General features: G+C 39.4%; 1 protein-coding gene across 3 annotated transcripts in view; it reads right to left on the bottom strand.

Annotated features, from left to right (window-relative positions):
• The window catches only part of arhgef12a (Rho guanine nucleotide exchange factor (GEF) 12a), a 219,257-nt gene that overhangs the window by 137,895 nt on the left and 61,494 nt on the right, over positions 1-19,868 (bottom strand). For all 3 annotated transcript variants that reach the window (XM_060943849.1, XM_060943848.1, XM_060943847.1), the window contains 2 exons: positions 5,822-5,842; positions 867-961 (listed from right to left, as the gene is read on the bottom strand). In XM_060943849.1, the coding sequence (XP_060799832.1) occupies positions 867-961; positions 5,822-5,842 (116 nt within the window). The remainder of the gene's footprint in view (positions 1-866; positions 962-5,821; positions 5,843-19,868) is intronic.

The raw sequence follows: 19,868 nt of genomic DNA, 5'->3' as shown, positions 1-19,868 counted from the left end.
TGTCCCGCCGACTTTGGGCTATAATGGATCGAAATTCCGCCTTTTTCCCCCCCTAATCGGCTACACTTGAACAGCCTTGAATGACACACCTCAGTCTCAGGAGACATGCTTTGGCTTTAATTTTGTTTTGGAATAAAAATAATTTTAAAAAAAATTTAAACATGCTACACTTTGCAAAACAGACAAAGCCAGAAACGTCGTGAACTTTCAACAGTTGCGCGTATGATGTCACTTCCTTTGAATTCACAATAACGTACCAGGAATGCATTCGTGCAATGGTGGACTCAAAGAGCCAAACTTTACCAACTAAACAGAACATGTTCCTGGTCTCATATTAAAATACAATTTTGACAGTGAACTATTTAACTCGTCTAGTTTTATAAGGTATAATTTCCAGGGGTGATGTCATTTTCGTAAGACTCGCACTTTAAACAACGCTTGGTACGCTGTGATTCAGCAGAAACACCACATCAAAGACGTGCATGAAACCTCTCCTCTGCTCAGCAGTAGCTGATGAAAAAAAGGTGTCTCCCGTCTCTGAGAATGTCTTCTCACTGCCAATAAACAGGGCCAGGAACATCTGCATAGTTTCTGGTCAGGAAGGCTGAATCGCACCACTGTTTGAGTCAGCGCTTCGGCAACGACTCTGCGTCTGGGCCTTGAACAGACGACAACCGTTGCCATTCTGAGAGCTCAGCGGTAATGTGAGAAGCACAGAGCACTTCAGTTCCCCGCGTAAAACCACACACAGTGCACACTTTTCCAGCCTGACCAAACACGGCTCATTTGGATCTGTGAAAAGGGCGGGAAAAGCTAAAAGCGGAGCGAGGGGTAAAAAAGAAAGACGGAGAGATAGAAAAGTTTACCTGTAGAGTCAAAGTCTTGTGCAGGAGGAATGGAAGCCTTGTCGCTTTTGGGCTTTTTATCCGGAGGGTGATCTCTGCTGAGAATGCTATTGGTTCTGCAAACACAGGAATGGGGTGGAGGGTCAGGGGGCAGCACAGTCATGTCCTGTCATTCATTGAACTGAACAGAACAAGAAGCAAACATGTAAGGCGTCATAAAATTAAAAAAAGGGCGACGCGTGTGGGTGGTCATATCAGTGTCTGGCTCACATTTTACTGCAGAATGAATAGAGAGGAAGAAAAGTAGTGGAGGAGAATCACGAGTTCATAAACAGCTCATACATCACTGATAGCATGCCATTTTGGGTTCAAGTGGACCAGAGAGGATTAAACAGTTCGACATGTTTAGATTTTTTCTACAGGAAAAAGTAAACATTAAGATTCAGCCAGTTCACGATTCAATTCGATTCACGATGCTGGGTTCCTGATTCGATTTTGTCACAATATTTTTGAAAAAAAAATTAAATGAAGAAAAATTTATTTCCCAAAAAATAAAAATGCAACATTTATTTTCTTATATTTAAAACCCTTTCGATTTCATAAAATCAGTTACATTTAGTTCCTTCTGAAATGTGGTCATGGTGATATATGTTTATTTCTGTAACATCTCACAAAATATCAGGCCATTCTGTGGCTGGGAAGTTATTTAATTTGAGGGGATTCCCGAGCAAATAACGTGCAGACAGAGGAAGTCCGTGTGTGTGTGCGCATGCACAGGTTTACCTTTGAGCGTTTACTGACAGTTCCATCATTCTGTCTCTAAACGAACAGCTGATCACACCGAGGTGCTCGCTGAGCGCCGATATTTATTAGTTTGGTCCTGTGTTTCCTTTCCTTCGTATATAACATAACGTCTTTTCTTCTCGCTTGCTTTCCGTTACTGTAGTCGGTCTTTCACGTTTCATTCGCACACTCACATCCTCCATTTTTCTCCCCTGTTTCAAATTTGTATCTCACAATGCCTTGTGCGAACGGGGAAAGCCCACCATGCCATGCATGACGTAGTATCTTGTATTGGGTCATGGTGAAGCAGGAAAAAATAGCAGAGAATTTAGGGCCATGTGGCCTTAAATTCATTAATTATTCTATTTTTAAAACAAACTAATTAAATTGGAAGTCTGTGATTCAAATTCATAGCTTTCGGTCCACTAAACAAAAATAATTAGGTGTTGGGAAAAATTCTTTTTACAACCTACACTTGAAAAATCTGAAAGGTGGTCTAGCTTTAAATATTCCTTTTGTTAAATAAAATTAAAAACCCCTCTTCTTTGAACAATAATTTACAAACATTTGTACAAGGTTGGAGTAAAATATAGTAGCCTTTGATCGAAAATATTCCCTTTATTAAAAATGAAAAAGGTTAATAATAAATAAGCCTTTTCTTAATAGCCATTTATGAACATTAGTAAGCATAAAACAAACACCTCCATTTGCATCTCTTTTCTTTAGCTTTCAGCAGTCTGTAAAAAGAGGGCTGGGATTTCTTGTTGGATCGATTTGTACAGTCAATCACACAACAGCTCCTTCCCCTTTTAGATCTGTTTTTTGTGTTTTCTTATGACATTAGAGCTGCGTTACTTCCCTACGCATGACATGTGCATTCTCTCTATTGTATGCTATTGTGCACTTTGCTGGATAAACAATACAATTACAGCTCAGAAAAACAGATCACGCAGCCATGATATGAATCTTCATAAACTTGTACTATGATTTATCGTCGCATGATACATCATTACGGTACATACTGAGGGAAAAAGACGAGTGTGGAAAGTGTGGGTTAAAAAAGAATTAGCCAATGTACAACCCCAGTTCTTACAAAGTTGGGACACTGTGCAAAACATCAACAAAAACAGAATGTGAAGATTTGCAAATCATGGAAATGGTACAAAGAAAACAAATATTGAAACTGAGAAATTTTATTGTTTTTTGAAAAATTTATGCTCAATTTCGAATTTGATGTCAGCAACACGTTTTAGAAAAGTTGGGACAGGGGGAACAAAAGATTGAAAAAGTTGTGTAATGCTAAAAAAAAAAACTCATTAGGTTAATTAGCAACAGGTCAGTAACATGATTGGGTATAAAAAGAGCATCCCAGAGAGGCGGAGTCTCTCAGAAGTAAAGATGGGGAGGTGTTCACCACTCTGTGAAAGACTGCATGGGCAAACAGTGCAACAATTTAAGAAGGACGTTCCTCAATGTAAAACTGCAAAGAATTTGTGAATCACATCATCTATGGTCCATAATATCATTGAAAGGTTCAGAGAATCTGGAGAAATCTCTGTATGCAAGAGACAAGGCTGAAAACTGACATTGGATGCCTGTGATCTTCAGGCCCTCAGGAGACACTGCATTAAAAGCAGACACGTGTCTGTAGTGGAAATCACTGTATGGGCTCAGGAACACTTCAGAAAACCATCATCTGCGAAAACGGTTAATTACTGCATCCACAAATGCAAGTTAAAACCAGATATAAACAACATCCAGAAACACCGCCACCTTCTCTGGGCCCGAGCTCTTTTACGATGGACTGAGGCGAAGTGGAAAACTGTCCCGAGGTCTGACGAATCAAAATTAGAAATCCTTTTTAGAAATCATGGACACCACGTCCTCCAGGCTAAAGAGGAGAGGGACCATCCGGCTGGTTATCAGTGCACAGTTCAAAAGCCAGCAACTGTGATGGTATGAGGGTGCATTAGTGCGCATTACATGGGTAGCTTGTACATCTGGGAAGGCATCATTAATGCTGAATGATATAAACACGTTTCAAAGCAACATGCTGCCATCCAGACAAAATCATTTTCAGGGAAGGCCTTCTTTCTTTCAGCAAGACAATACCAAACCGCTGTCTGCACATATTAAAACTCCGCGTGGGTTTCCTCCGGGTGCTCCGGTTTCCCCCACAGTCCAAAGACATGCAGGTTAGGTTAACTGGTGACTCTAAATTGAGCGTAGGTGTGAATGTGAGTGTGAATGGTTGTCTGTGTCTATGTGTCAGCCCTGTGATGACCTGGCGACTTGTCCAGGGTGTACCCCGCCTTTCGCCCGTAGTCAGCTGGGATAGGCTCCAGCCTGCCTGCGACCCTGTAGAACAGGATAAAGCGGCTACAGATAATGAGATGAGATATTGGGTTTCCATGATTTGCAAATCATCGCATTCTGTTTTTATTTACAGTTTACACAGCGTCCCAACTTTTTTGGACTTGGGGTTGTAAATATGTGCTGTTAGGGTTCTGGAGCTGTGTACGTACGCCTCTGTATGCCACGCTTACCCATAAACCTCTTCTCTGCATCAAAGGACAAATATTTAACTTGCTTTGAGACAGAAGTATAAAGGATAAACCAGCCCTTAGCTTGTTTCTCAGGGGAAAATGTGCTGAGGGTTAAACCAAAGCCTGAGTGCAGGCTGGAGTGGGCAGACAAATATGAAGTTCATAGGACAGAGAGAGAGAGAGAGGCTATGTTTATTCCATGTTTGTTCACTTACAGTAATGCTTTTGTGGCTGAGGACTACAGCTGACTTGCTAACTTTAGGACTGTAGTTGTCATGGACAGTTTTGCACTCGAGTTTCCATCAATGAAGTGTTATCAACGAAACTGACTTCATGTTAAAACTGTTAATGTTATTGTCATGTTGTCTGTTGTCGCCCAGATGAGGATGGGTTCCCTTTTGAGTCTGGTTCCTCTCGAGGTTTCTTCCTCATGTCGTCTGAGGGAGTTTTTCCTTGCCACCGTCGCCACAGGCTTGATCATCGGGGATAGATTAGGGATAAAATTAGCTCATGTTTAAAGTCATTCAAATTCTGTAAAGCTGCTTTGCGACAATATCTATTGTTAAAAGCGCTATACAAATGAACTTGACTTTTTTTAATACAGGAGTGCACTGGATCCCACTGCGAAATACGTTTACCACGTGGATTCATTCATGTTTAGTAACAGACTCCATGAAATGTGGTTCAAATTACAAATTTGTTTACATCTTGGGAAACAGAAGCATCTCAGCTCATTATAAAATGTATAACTGCTTGAACAGGATCCAATTCCTGTAGGTTTCTGGTTAAGGAGTACGCTGTGTGCATTTTGGCTGCCACTTCTCGCCGGAGCTCCCCCCCCCCCTTTTTTTTCTTTTTGTGATTGTAGAGTTTCATATTTGTTTCTTTTTTTGAACGTTTTTGTCTGCCGGTTGTGGTGTAGCTCCGGACCCAGTTTTGGGCGTTGGTTCTCTTGAGGCCTTGGTTCGCCATGGGTGATGCCTGTGCTCCATGCTATGGACTGCAGTGAGCTTGTTGCTCTTTTTAACATCAGGGTTGTCCAGTGCTCTGTGTGGCGGTGCTTCTGTGCTTGGTTTGTGGATCCATGGTGTGGTGTTCCAAGTGATGTTGCCCGCTGGCGTCACAGTGGCTGTGCAGGTGGTGTGGGACATACCTTCATGCATCTTTTGGTGGGACTGTGGGCAGCCATGCCACTGGAATTATATCCTGACCCTCTTTTGGTGACTTTTTTTTTGTAATTGTAATTGTAAAGTGACTTTCGGTGTGAGAAAGACGCTATACAAGTTGGAACTATTATTATTATTATTATTATTATTATTATTAGGGAAGGATTGGGGGTGAGAGACAGTGTTGCACAGACCTCATATGTAGTAAACAGAGGTCTCTGTCAATGCACTGGCCTGTTTCGTAAACCCTGATCTAGCGGTCTCTGTGAAAGCTCCTTGTTCTCTGAGGCAGTCAGAGATGAGCAACTCTGCAAAAGAGGCCTTTTGTGGCTGCCTGTATCACTGAGGGTCTCTATATGGTGCTCGCTCACTAAACAGCCTGACATTCCTTCATGTGCCTCAGCCAGGCCTTTTCTCCATGGAAAAAAAAAAAAGTTGGTGAAACCAGACATGCAAATCTCATTAGAAATGACTCACTTACCTGATTGCCTTTTTGGAAAATCTGTGGAAACAGTGGGAAAAAAAAAGAAGTCGGTTAACCATATAAACACCACATGCAAACATACAGCCTTTTAAAGTGATATCAAAAGACTAACTCATTTGTCTTCAATATTCAAGCTGCCTCTAAAACACAAGCTCGAACACAGAACCTGTTGACGTTATTATACTACGAGGGGTGACGGCTGTTAACGGAAATTTCAAATTAGCAATGAGTCACGTTACTGGTTGGATTTGAAGCAGGAAATTTTACATCTAGTCACAGTAAAGGTGTTCACAAATAAATCAGACAATGCACAGGCAAGTTCAAGAAATCCCTACAATTGTGGTCTTGAAATAAAATCTAATAAGGCATCATTAATGCTGAATGATATATACACGTTTCAGAGCAATATGCTACCATGCAGACAAAATCTTTTTCAGGGAAGGCCTTCCTTCTTTCAGCAAGACAATGCCAAACCGCTTTCTGCACAGATTAAAACTGCATGGCTCTGTAGTAAAAGAGTCCGGGTGCTAAACTGGCCTGCCTGCAGTCCATTTAAATATACCGTATGGTGCATTATGAAGTGCAAAATGCAACAAAGGAGACCCCAAACTGTTGAGCAACTGAAATTGTATATCAAGCAAGAATGGGACAACATTTCACCGGGTCCTCAGTGTCTGAGACTGAGACAAGACTGAGTAAAAAGGTGGTCGATTCCAAGACAAGACCTTCAAAAAGTGCTCTTGAAACCGGACTCAATTACTACAACAATACTTCTACACATTTTTATAGATATTCAAGCATAACTGACTCGTACTAACCCATTTCTTATTTATAGTCATGTGAAATGCAATGAAACTTTACCTTGAATAATATTTTACAATGTTACTTTTTTTTTAATTAATGCTTATGTCACGCATTTTCAATACAAATCACTCCAAACCACTTCCACTCCAAACTAGGACACAGTATTTCCTCACCAGCTCTTTGCCTTTCATTTCATTTGCTTCACGGGTTTAAGACAGATCCGGATTAGCACAAGGAGCACACAGTCAGAAATTAGAAATTATGTAATCGCGCTCAATGTGGCCGGTCACTTGAGTCTCAGAACTTCAATCACTGCATCATTCACATGGATAAACCTTTTCAATCGGTACACCTCAAGTCTACAACGTGTGTGGGATAGTTTTGTGATGAATAACATTTCAGGGTAAATAGGGGTTTTCTTTTAGGGGATTTATTTCAGCACTAGATTTTAGAGGGCACTATTAAGACATACTGCAAATGCTAGAATATATGTAGGCATATCAGGTGAAAATTCAAATTGCTTGAAACATACTTTTTACAGATGTAAAATGTGTTTATCCGTTCTTGAGATAGTACAAATCAATGACTGAAAAAGCGGCTTAATTTTTAGAAAACTGCCGTGATATTCTGAGGATCACATGGTCCAAAATGGGCCTCATTAACCAATGAGATCAAATGTTTCTTCATAACTTTTCTATTTTTCAAGAAATTTACATGGAAATTGGCAGGAACGTAGATGGTTGTATACTGAATACAAAGTTTGAAAATTGAGCAAAAACAAATTATGCAAATTAGTATTTAATTAGTATTAATTATGCTAATTCCGTTTAAAAAGTTTAATCGGTACACTCAATAAAAAGGTAATAAAAGATTATTTCTAATCCCCTCTTTGTGCTCTAGAGGCCTTTATATTTCTCAAAAGTAGGGCCTAATTGTGTTAATATGAAATAATATAAATGATAATATTCACAGCTTTCAAGGCAAACCTCGAAAAAAACTGTGTGATCCACATCCAATAAACAATTCACATTAACTGAACTGAAATTGACACTCGCGTTTCTGACTTCCAGTTTTTTAAAATCTCATTCCGACCACGAAGATCAATATTTTTCATCAACTCCAGTTAAATTCTAAAATATTTATTTACATGAATCAGTTCGATTTGAAAAAAATAAGTAGGTAAAGCTATGAAAACTCACTTCAAAGTCTCCCGTGAATCATAACATCAAAACTAGCAGACGGAAAATTTTGCTGAATCCTTCATCAGAAACAGTGAGAGCGAGAGAACGTCCCTATAAAAGTTATCTTATTGATATTGACGAGTAATCCAGTCGGAAACCGATCAGGAGAGAGAGAGAGAGAGAGAGAGAGAGAGAGAGAGAGCCTGAATGCCTTCCCATGACTCAAAAAGAAAATCACCGGCAGTTTCCCGATGTCTCGCGAGCAGAGAGTGAACTCTGTTGTACCGACTTCAACCTGCCGTTACTCCCAAAGTACTGAACAGACCTTAACCAGATACATTTCTTTGGAAAGTAGAGATTATAAGCTTATGAATGATAGAAAATATTCAAGAGTGAAGCAATGACAGATTTGGAAACTTAGATGAGCGTGTGCATGAACAGTTTTCACAGCACGGCCAGCAAGCATCTGATATAACGCCTCATATAAAGCATGAAAGTAAAGAAAAGAACAGCCTCATCGACAGGGCTCTGTGTTTTATCTATTATTAAAGAATCCTGACAGGTAATTTTATACGCGAGGGAACCCGAGCCTGCTGAGCGACTTTGGGCCAGCTGCTGCATTTAAATTAAAGGTGCATTCATCATGATTAGTCAAATTTGTATCTCTGACAGTCGACTGGAAAGATTTTTTTTTTGTACTCCTTGATTCAACGTTCCATTTCTGTCCATGTACATTAATCATGATTAGTGATTTGTGATGGGGAAGCATTGGCCTAAGGGTTAGAGAAGCAGTTTTGGTACCAAAAGGTTGCCAGTTTGATTCCCTGGACCAGCAGGAATGGCTGAAGTGCCTTTGAGCAAGGCACCTAACCCCCAACTGCCCCCCCAGGCTACTCTGGATATGTTGTACGTCACTCTGGATAAGAACATCTGCTAAAATGGCCGTGATGTAACGTAATGTGCACAAAGCACATCAGCAGAACGTAACGATGGCTGGTGGAGTTCACAGGATTGTCACGACCAAGTACTTTTGCCCAGAGCGGAGTATCAAAACTCTCGTGTCTTCTGTGTGTCAGTGAGTGATAGGGTTAACATTTTACCTTCAATTGTGGATTTGCTTGATAACCAAGTTATGAACATGTCCCCTCAGGCTTGGGAAATCTGGTGTAAAATTATGCATCATCGTCCTACCTGTGCCCTAATTATCACCAATTAATGATAGTATTGCCTGTGGCTTGGTGTGGGGGAGGGGCGCAGGGGGAAGGGGGTGTGGCCAGACAGTCCCATTACATCATTACAGTGAAAACAAAAAGGAAGATGGTTACGAGTCCATTCAAGTTTAGTTTTGTTTTCTTCTTCTTCTTTTCTAAATTACCGAACATCAGGCATGTTTGCAAAACTAAACTCGGGACTCGAAATAAAAACAAGTTTATCAGTCACCCTGATAAACAGCACACCGTTTCATTTTCTTCATGTCATATTTCATTTCTCTGTGCATATTTTGAGAACAAAACCAATCCAGGTTTTATCTGTTCATCAACGTGGACAAGCGAAGATGAGCTCCATCAGAGAAAGATGGTTTTCGGTTCGTATAGAATCCAAAACCATTGAAAAGGAAACACGTTTTACGAGATACAGCACAATTTATTTTTTATCGATCTTAATTACAGTTGCGGAGACAAGATTTTCTGACCGACATTTAAATAATCTGACTTGATGGCTATCACAATGATTAGGATGTCTTGGCAGTTCCTGATACCATCATCAATCGCAGTCAAACAGCTCAAGCTGATTTGTTGCTGAAAGAATGGTCGAATTTCTTTCATGTCCTGATGTTTGTTATTTTTTTTTTCTTCAATGATTTCTTATGGCATTGGTTCTCAAGCGCCATCTAGTGGGCCACGAAATTTTTTTCAAGTTTGAAGCCAAATACTAAATAGTTCAGGATGTCATAGTGTCCCAAATCCGGTAGCTGGTTTGCAGTATACTTTTCAAATAGAATAAATACATTTGTGGGTAAATTAAGAATAACAAGGCTTTATTCTGTCACATTTAACCTGCGCGCGCACACACACACACACACACACACACACACACACACACACACACACACACACACACACACACACACACAGAGCGCAGGGGGCAGAATAAATAAATCCGTTTGTGGGTAAATGATATGGATCTGTGATGCCTGCTGGAAGAGAAGAGCAGGGAGGACTGAGAATCGAACAGCTGTAGTTTGTTTACACCCAATGCTAAAACTTGTAGCGTCCTAGCAACCATCTCAAAGACGCGTACAAAGCCCCAAAATGCCTCTTTACCCGGGCAAAAACAATACAGGATTTACAGTGTCCTGATCCTCAGATCTTTAACCCAGCCACATATAAAAAGTTGTTCTCCTCCATGCTCTTCTAGGTTTTCATCTGTGTGTCCGTGTAGAACGAGGTCTGCAGCACCAGGTAGTTTGAGATGTCGGGGAACTCAACGGATGGATAATTTTCCAGTTCATTATGAATTAATTAATAACTTTTATTTCAAGACGATAAGTTGATGAGCAGAGCTGGTGGGGTCATGCATGTACAGATACAAATAATTACAACTACAAAAGACTAAAAATAAACACAATCTTAAAAAAAAAACGTAAGCCTGTTGATTATCTGTTAATTATCTTCACATTAAGTTAATTAATAGTATGCATAACAATTGTCTTTGTATTTAGTTACAGCAACAATAGGATCAAAATGTATTCTACTAATGTCAAATTTAGCGAGTAAATTTTTCTTTCATGGGGAAAATCCTTCTTTGTTAGCGTGTAAGGATCTAATCCCATTGAGTGGTTTCTATCTCCACTTCTTTTGAGTGTACTTCTTGGTTTGAATAACTTGCTTGTTTGTTAAACACAAACATGGCAATAAGTTCTTGTGTTAATGGACCAGACTCCACTTTTGGATCATTAATCCCTTTTGACCGAGAATGACCTGCATGCATGGGTTTATGTTTGCTTCTGGTATATCCATACAGTTTTAAATATAATACCTACAGTGGTGCTTGAAAGTTTGTGAACCCTTTAGAATTTTCTATATTTCTGCATAAATATGACCTAAAACATCATCAGATTTTCACACAAGTCCGAAAAGTAGATAAAGAGAACCCAGATAAACAAATGAGACAAAAATATTATACTTGGTCATTTATTTATTGAAGAAAATTATCCAATATTACATATCTGTGAATGGCAAAAGTATGTGAACCTTGGCTTTCAGTATCTGGTGTGACCCCCTTGTGCAGCAATAACTGCAACTAAACGTTTGCGGTAACTGTTGATCAGTCCTGCACACCGGCTTGGAGGAATTTTAGCCCGTTCCTCCATACAGAACAGCTTCAACTCTGGGATGTTGGTGGGTTTTCTCACATGAACTGCTCGCTTCAGGTCCTTCCACAACATTTCGATTAGATTAAGGTCAGGACTTTGACTTGGCCATTCCAAAACATTAACTTTATTCTTCTTTAACCGTTCTTTGGTAGAACGACTTGTGTGCTTAGGGTCATTGTCTTGCTGCATGACCCATCTTCTCTTGAGATTCAGTTCATGGACAGATGTCCTGACATTTTCCTTTAGAATTCGCTGGTATAATTCAGAATTCACTGTTCCATCAATGACGGCAAGCCGTCCTGGCCCAGATGCAGCAAAACAGGCCCAAACCATGATACTACCACCACCATGTTTCACAGATGGGATAAGGTTCTTATGCTGGAATGCAGTGTTTTCCTTTCTCCAAACATAATGCTTCTCATTTAAACCAAAAAGTTCTATTTTGGTCTCATCCATCCACAAAACATTTTTCCAATAGCCTTCTGGCTTGTCCACGCGATCTTCAGCAAACTGCAGATGAGCAGCAATGTTCTTTTGGGAGAGCAGTGGCTTTCTCCTTGCAACCCTGCCATGTACACCATTGTTGTTCAGTGTTCTCCTGATGGTGGACTCAGGAACATTAACATTAGCCAATGTGAGAGAGGCCTTCAGTTGCTTAGAAGTTACCCTGGGGTCCTTTGTGACCTCGCCAACTATTACACGCCTTGCTCTTGGAGTGATCTTTGTTGGTCGACCACTGCTGGGGAGGGTAACAATGATCTTGAATTTCCTCCATTTGTACACAATCTGTCTGACTGTGGATTGGTGGAGTCCAAACTCTTTAGAGATGGTTTTGTAACCTTTTCCAGCCTGATGAGCATCAACAACGCTTTTTCTGAGGTCCTCAGAAATCTCCTTTGTTCGTGCCATGATACACTTCCGCAAACATGTTGTGAAGATCAGACTTTGATAGATCCCTGTTCTTTAAATAAAACAGGGTGCCCACTCACACCTGATTGCCATCCCATTGATTGAAAACACCTGACTCTAATTTCACCTTCAAATTAACTGCTAGTACTAGAGGTTCACATACTTTTACCACTCACAGATATGTAATATTGGATCACTTTCCTCAATAAATAAATGACCAAGTCTAATATTTTTGTCTCATTTGTTTAACTGGGTTCTCTTTATCTACTTTTAGGACTTGTGTGAAAATCTGATGATGTTTTAGGTCATATTTATGCAGAAATATAGAAAATTCGAAAGGGTTCACAAACTTTCAAGCACCACTGTACAATTAAAAACAGTGTGTTTTTATTGCATTTATTTAATTCCTGGGCTCCCATCTGTAACAGGGAGTCATGTCGCATCCCATTAATACACTTTACAAGAGATTATTAGATTCTAATAGAATAGATGAGCCAAAATAATTGGGGATCTTTTTTAATGGGCTCGACTCGTTACAAGTATGAATAGGTGGGCCTCGAAGTAGAAAAGCCTGAGAACCTCTGTCTTCTGGTGTTTGTTAATTTGCATCACTGGCAACATGGGAGTTAGACAGCAATACATACATTTAATGATTGGGTTCTGATGTATGACCTTACCTAGCTCCATAAGTTATATTATCCAGATCGTTTGTACACACACATCCAGGATGGATATTGCTAACTCCATGTCCAAGCTTAATGTATGTTTGGACATTTTTACTCACAGTAAACGTATCAGCTGCTACTGGATTCCATTAGGCTTGTGTGATACTGATATTTCTCTACTCGTGATTTAATCATTAAAAAAAAAAAAAAGCAACAAAGCATTTATTTCTCCAGAGTGGATACTCTTAAAAAGCCAGGAAAGTGAGCACTTCCATCATTTCCTGTTTACAAAGAGTAGATCAATATGATCAGCTGCAGAGTCAGAAGCTTCATTTGGATAAATGAAGCTTCCTAGTGGCAGCCTGTCATAGCAGCTCCGGGTATTTATGTTAGTTTTTTGTATTTTTATTACACTAATCACTACACCACCGTGCCGCCCACTAAAATATTCCTTTTATTAAAAATGAAACAAGTTTCGAATTCTTGGGTTTCATGTAACGTCACATCCGCCTCATTAGTTATTCAAAACTTTAGCTGGTGGTCTACCAAAGCTCAGTTGACAAAGCGTTTGTACGGAGAAGGTGCATTGCTCGCGTGAAAAATGCCTTACGCTTGTGTTGTTTTAGGTTGTTCGAATCGATCAAACCGTGAAACTGATATAAAAGTTTCTTCAGGGTTCGCCGTGAGCTAATAAAAAAGGGTGAACGAACACAGGATTTCACAAACCGACGTCGAGAAAGGTGGCTTTTGAACCTCTCACTGAAATCGAAGGGAGCCGAGTCGAAGCATGCTCGAGTTTGCAGTGATCACTTGGTGAAAGGTTTGCATCCCTCTCAGCTATGGCCTTAGTGTTTTCCAAGGACTTTTCTTGCTATGTGTCATTATTTTACGGTACTTTTTTTGGTCACAAAGCGCTGAAGTCCCCAGCTGTTTCTTTGTTGACTCCTCACAAAGTCCATATGCATGAAGGTCACGACAAAATTCTTCCCCAGCCATACAGTTACAATGCGCCGTGATCACTTCTCCGTCTTGTTTAACTAAGATCCAGGTCTTTAAAGGGGTTGCTGATGATCTTTGTGAATGATTTACCTGAGAGATAAGAGCCAACACAAGTCAGAATCCAGCAAACTGTTGTTTGTTTACACTTCAACTCGCAGCGCTTTGTTGTAAAGACTTGAACGAAAAGCTTAAAAATTTTTTTTAAAAATACACGGGCAAAAACAATACAAGATTCATTGGGCAGCGACTTGATCCCGAGGTCATTTACCCAGCCACATACAAAAAAGTTGTAAGCCTCCATACTCTTCCACATTTTCATCTGTTTTGCAGTGTAGAAGGACGTCTGCAACACCAGATAGTTCGAGATGTTGGGGAACTCGACTGAAGGGTCGTTTTCGAGATCGTATGACAAATCCTTCTTTCCCAGACTGTAGGGGTCGATTCCATTGCACAGAGCAATCTTCTGAATATATCTAAAGCGAGCAGTGGCTTCTAGATTACGAGTGTACTCTGATAACTTATCGCTACTTGTTTGCGCTACGGCAGCTGTTTTGGTTTGCTAGACCACCAGCTGTTTTACCGGAAGTGAAATCGCTAAGTAAAAAGTCACGTGACTGAAACCCAAGAATACCTCCATTTTTCTTCTCTTTTCTTGAGCTTTCAGCAATCTGTAAAAAGAGAGTTCTGATTTCTTGTCAAATGGATTAGTACTGTCAGTCATTCACACAACAGCTCTCTCCTGTTTTGATCTGCTTTTCTGTGTGTTTTTTTGCAGCATTAGAGCTGTGTTACTTCCGCCTCAAGTGAAGTCACGTGTTTTCCTGCGATTGGATGTTATCGTACACTCTGCTGTCTAAACAACACAATTACAGTTCGGAAAAACTAAGGGGACACAGCCTGCTGATAATCACAATTCATTTTTTATTTCATCGATTCAAATTGTCATAAACTTGTATCATGACTTATTGTCATATGATATATAGTTACACGCCCAATTTCTAATAATCAATCATTGCCATAAACGTTATTTGCAAAGTGTCAGACTATTACTTGTAGGGCTATTTAAACTGTTTAGGTCAAAAAATGTTTAATTTTGCCTGAAAAAAATGAACGTGCCATTTGACTCTTTTCAGACAAAATGTTTTGGTGGAAACCCAAAACTATTCCAGAATATCAAATATCATTAACTGTATCCTTGTCTAATGTTAGCTACTGTATGTCAAAAATACTCATCGATATCATATATACGGTATATATATATATATATATATATATATATATATATATATATGTGTGTGTCACATGAGACGAGAGGCGGGGGCGGGGCTTCCAGGTGCTCTGGTGTAATGTTTGAGTTCATATGTCCACTGGCTTATGTCCCATTTCCATTGGGCAGAAAAAGATCATTATTTTGGTGTATGTTTGAGTGATAACCAATTCTAGCTTACTCTGACGTTAAATTCCAGAACTCCTACGCAAAATGTCAATATGTTAATGTGAAGAGAATGCAATTGTAAGAAATGTCATTGGATATAATGGCAGTACAAGACTGTTAAAAGAAGATTAACTCATTTTAGTCTGTCCACATTCACTGGATATGAGCAATCGTGTGCTCTGATTGGCTACTCTACTACTAAGATATCAGTTCATATACCGTGAGTAGAGAAAAACAAAATGGCAGAACGTAATCAACTCAGATATATACCACTTTATCAAGTATTTAAAAGAAACAGAAATAGCTAAATAAAATAATATAGTGGGTCCCCCCAGTATCTCCAGTTCCACACTCCAGCCCAGTCAGTGGTGGTAATGCACCTTTAAGCTGGTTTGCCAACCGCCAAAAAACCCTGAAGAAGAAGAAAATAATTGAGGACCATCCCTGTGTCCGAAAGCGCTCCCTACTCACTATATAGTGAGGACGCCATTTTGTAGTGCTGTCCGAAACCTTAGTGAGAGTTATTTACACCCTATATAGTGCACTCAAAGTATCCCACAATGCATCACGAAAAGTAGTGTACAACCGATGGTCACTAACCAAAGCAATATATCCCATCATGCATTGTGGTCGCGCTGAAAGAAATCAAATTAAAAAAGTCTCAAATGTGATTTAATAAAAGGCAGCGGCAAAGAAGAAAGTATTCAGCCTTGATTTAAAAGAACTGAAAGCTGCAGGTACTTTGTATTTATTAATGTGGGAAATACGCTCAGTATAATATGGATTTATCACAAAAATACATGCATGTGTTTATTATTTTGAAAGCCCACCAGCTGACTGATCTGGCACATTTTAATTGTGCAACAGTAATGACAAATAACGGTGTAGCAGAGAACTGTCCGAAAGCGTTTTATCATTTTACCAATGAGCTCACTATATAGTCCTCTATATAGTAATTCCCCATATCCAGTATAGGGACTAGGGAGTAGTGAATGAGTGAGCGATTTCGGACACAGGGCATGTTACTGAATCAACCGAGGATGAAATAAAAACTCGACTCAAAAACAAAACCCCAAAATATGGAATAAAAGGATTTCATGGTAAGAATGATTCTTTTTTTTTATTTTTCAAAAAGTATCACATTTTTCACAAATTGCTCCTGTCATCTCGCCGGTTTGTTTACATTCTAAGCGAAAATGATTTTGTCAGACTTCTGTATACAATTTTTATTGATCGAATTTGCAAAAAATAAAAATCTGTTTCTCAAAATCCAGTGAATGTGGATAGAATAAAACAATTATTCATACTGGATACAGTATAGGGTCAAAATTATACAAACAGCACAGCTAATATTTGGTTAAATGTCCCTTGACAGCTTTAAGTTTGTTTGCCAGCCACCAAAAACCCCTAAAGAAGAAGAAGAAGAAAATGGCGGAGTGTGTTGCTGAACCAGCTGACGGTGAAATAAAAACTTGGCTCGAAAACAAACCCCCCCCCCCCCAAAAAAAAGCAATAAGATATGGAATGAAAGTATTTCATGGTAAGAACATATCTTTTTTTTAATTATTTTTCAAGAATTATTATTATTATCATCGCATTTTTCACAAATTGCCAGTCATGTCGCCGGTTTCTTTACATTCTAAGTTGAAACGATTTTGTCGGACGTTCTGTATAATGTTTTTATTTATCGAATTTGCAAAAAATAAAAATCTGTTTCTCAAAATCCAGTGAATGTGGATGAATAAAACAGTTATTCCACTCAATCTCGTCGTACATGGCTTATAGAGAACTCGGTGCTACGCGCCTCATTGGCGATCACCTCATGTACGACTCGCTTTCATGGAATAACTGTTAAATATAGCACACAGGCCGAGATTTAGTCATGTTTTCCTTTCGGAATAGACGGAGATGGGGTGGAGTGAAGGGGACTGTCTGTAAAATAAACTGACAGAAGACTGAAACGAGCTGCCTTCCTCATTTCTCATCCATGTAAGAAACTGTGTGCGAAAACAAGTATTTCAATCAGGATTTCATGTCGTTATGAAAATAATAAAAACACGATCACGTCTTTAAGACTACAGCTGCTGTCAGTCAAGTGGGGGAACAGCTCGGACTTGTAGAAAACACTTTTTTCAAGGTTACCGCTTAAAAATGGAAAGGACTAACATACAGGCATTTTTTTTTCTTTTTAACAATTGTTCCCCATCTTGTTCAGGCGACGTACTGTCACGAGTTAGCAGTAAGAAGCAGAAATAGGAAAGACACAAAAGAAATGCACTTGAGGCGGGGAGTGTGAGCCCGCTCAGACAGCATTCGAGTCTGTACTCCACACTGAGCTCTCACTGAACAAAATCCCTTTGAGAGCGAGCCGAAGGCACTGAATGGGCTGTTTATGAGCGAGTCTGTAATACGTTCCATGGCGTTTCCCCCCCAAACCTGCAGGCTACAGGGCAGAAATGGAAAAGTAAGCACAAACAAGCTGCGTGAGTAATAACCCTATCATTTAATGTGTGTTATTCCCTTCCTGTATATCATTTATATCAGAACCACTGACGGGTTAGAACAGACACCATATACCGGTTTATCTGTCTGGACTTGATAATCTATATAATATAAATACAATACTGTGCAAAAGTCTTTGGCATTCTGTTTTTGTTTTTTTTTCCATACAAACTTTGCTATAGAGTCCTATTTTATGATTTCTACATTAGTCAGTACAAGGATATCCAGTTATTTAGCACGCACACAAAAAAACCCAAACTAATCTTTAATCCGAACAGAAAACTGAAGCATGGGTTCATGGGCCATGGGTGCATGCATTCTCCAGAAGAACCGCCTCCTTTCATTCGGCCATCAAACTGATTGTGTTCAAATAACGCTGCGGAGAAATATATTAGGCAACTTCTTTTAAGCTGCATAACCAAGTCAGGATACAAAGTTGACCCTGATAACTTGTTTGAGTTCTTAATAATACAGTGGTGCTTGAAAGTTTGTGAACCCTTTAGAATTTTCTATATTTCTGCATAAATATGACCTAAAACATCATCAGATTTTCACACAAGTCCTAAAAGTAGATAAAGAGAACCCAGTTAAACAAATGAGACAAAAATATTATACTTGGTCATTTATTTATTGAGGAAAATTATCCAATATTACATATCTCTGGGTGGTAAAAGTATGTGAACCTTTGCTTTCAGTATCTGGTGTGACCCCCTTGTGCAGCAATAACTGCAACTAAACGTCTCCGGTAACTGTTGATCAGTTCTGCACACCGGCTAGGAGGAATTTTAGCCCATTCCTCCGTACAGAACAGCTTCAACTCTGGGATGTTGGTGGGTTTCCTCATATGAACTGCTTGCTTCAGGTCCTCCCACAACATTTCAATTGGATTAAGGTTTGACTTGGCCATTCCAAAACATTAACTTTATTCTTCTTTAACTGTTCTTTGGTAGAACGACTTGTGTGCTTAGGGTCGTTGTCTTGCTGCATGACCCACCTTCTCTTGAGATTCAGTTCATGGACAGATGTCCTGACATTTTCCTTTAGAATTCGCTGGTATAATTCAGAATTCATTGTTCCATCAATGATGGAAAGCCGTCCTGGCCCAGATGCAGCAAAACAGGCCCAAACTATGATTCTACCACCACCATGTTTCACAGATGGGATAAGGTTCTTAAGCTGGAATGCAGTGTTTTCCTTTCTCCAAACATAACGCTTCTCATTTAAACCAAAAAGTTCTATTTTGGTCTCATCTGTCCACAAAACATTTTTCCAATAGCCTTCTGGCTTGTCCACGTGATCTTTAGCAAACTGCAGGCAAGCAGCAATGTTCTTTTTGGAGAGCAGTGGCTTTCTCCTTGCAACCCTGCCATGTACACCATTGTTGTTCAGTGTTCTCCTGATGGCGGACTCATGAACATTAATATTAGCCAATGTGAGAGAGGCCTTCAGTTGCTTAGAAGTTACCCTGGGGTCCTTTGTGACCTCATCGACTATTACACGCCTTGCTCTTGGAGTGATCTTTGTTGGTCGACCACTGCTGGGGAGGGTAACAATGATCTTGAATTTCCTCCATTTGTACACAATCTGTCTGACTGTGGATTGGTGGAGTCCAAACTCTTTAGAGATGGTTTTGTAACCTTTTCCAGGCTGATGAGCATCAACAACGCTTTTTCTGAGGTCCTCAGAAATCTCCTTTGTTCGTGCCATGATACACTTCCACAAACGTGTTGTGAAGATCAGACTTTGATAGATCCCTGTTCTTTAAATAAAACAGGGTGCCCACTCACACCTGATTGTCATCCCATTGATTGAAAACACCTGACTCTAATTTCACCTTCAAATTAACTGCTAATACTAGAGGTTCACATACTTTTGCCACTCACAGATATGTAATATTGGATCATTTTCCTCAATAAATAAATGACCAAGTATAATATTTTTGTCTCATTTGTTTAACTGGGTTCTCTTTATCTACTTTTAGGACTTGTGTGAAAATCTGATGATGTTTTAGGTCATATTTATGCAGAAATATAGAAAATTCGAAAGGGTTCACAAACTTTCAAGCACCACTGTATAAATATTTTCAATATTCGTCTTATATATATATTTATCGATCTAGATTTTGTCAATTTAGATTGTTGGAAAATCTGTATTGTAAAATAAAATTTGTTTT

Source organism: Neoarius graeffei, chromosome 17 (assembly GCF_027579695.1).
Source record: "Neoarius graeffei isolate fNeoGra1 chromosome 17, fNeoGra1.pri, whole genome shotgun sequence".
Taxonomy (NCBI): domain Eukaryota; kingdom Metazoa; phylum Chordata; class Actinopteri; order Siluriformes; family Ariidae; genus Neoarius; species Neoarius graeffei.
Note: the sequence above shows the minus strand (reverse complement) of the source record. Positions and strands in the feature narration are given on the sequence as shown.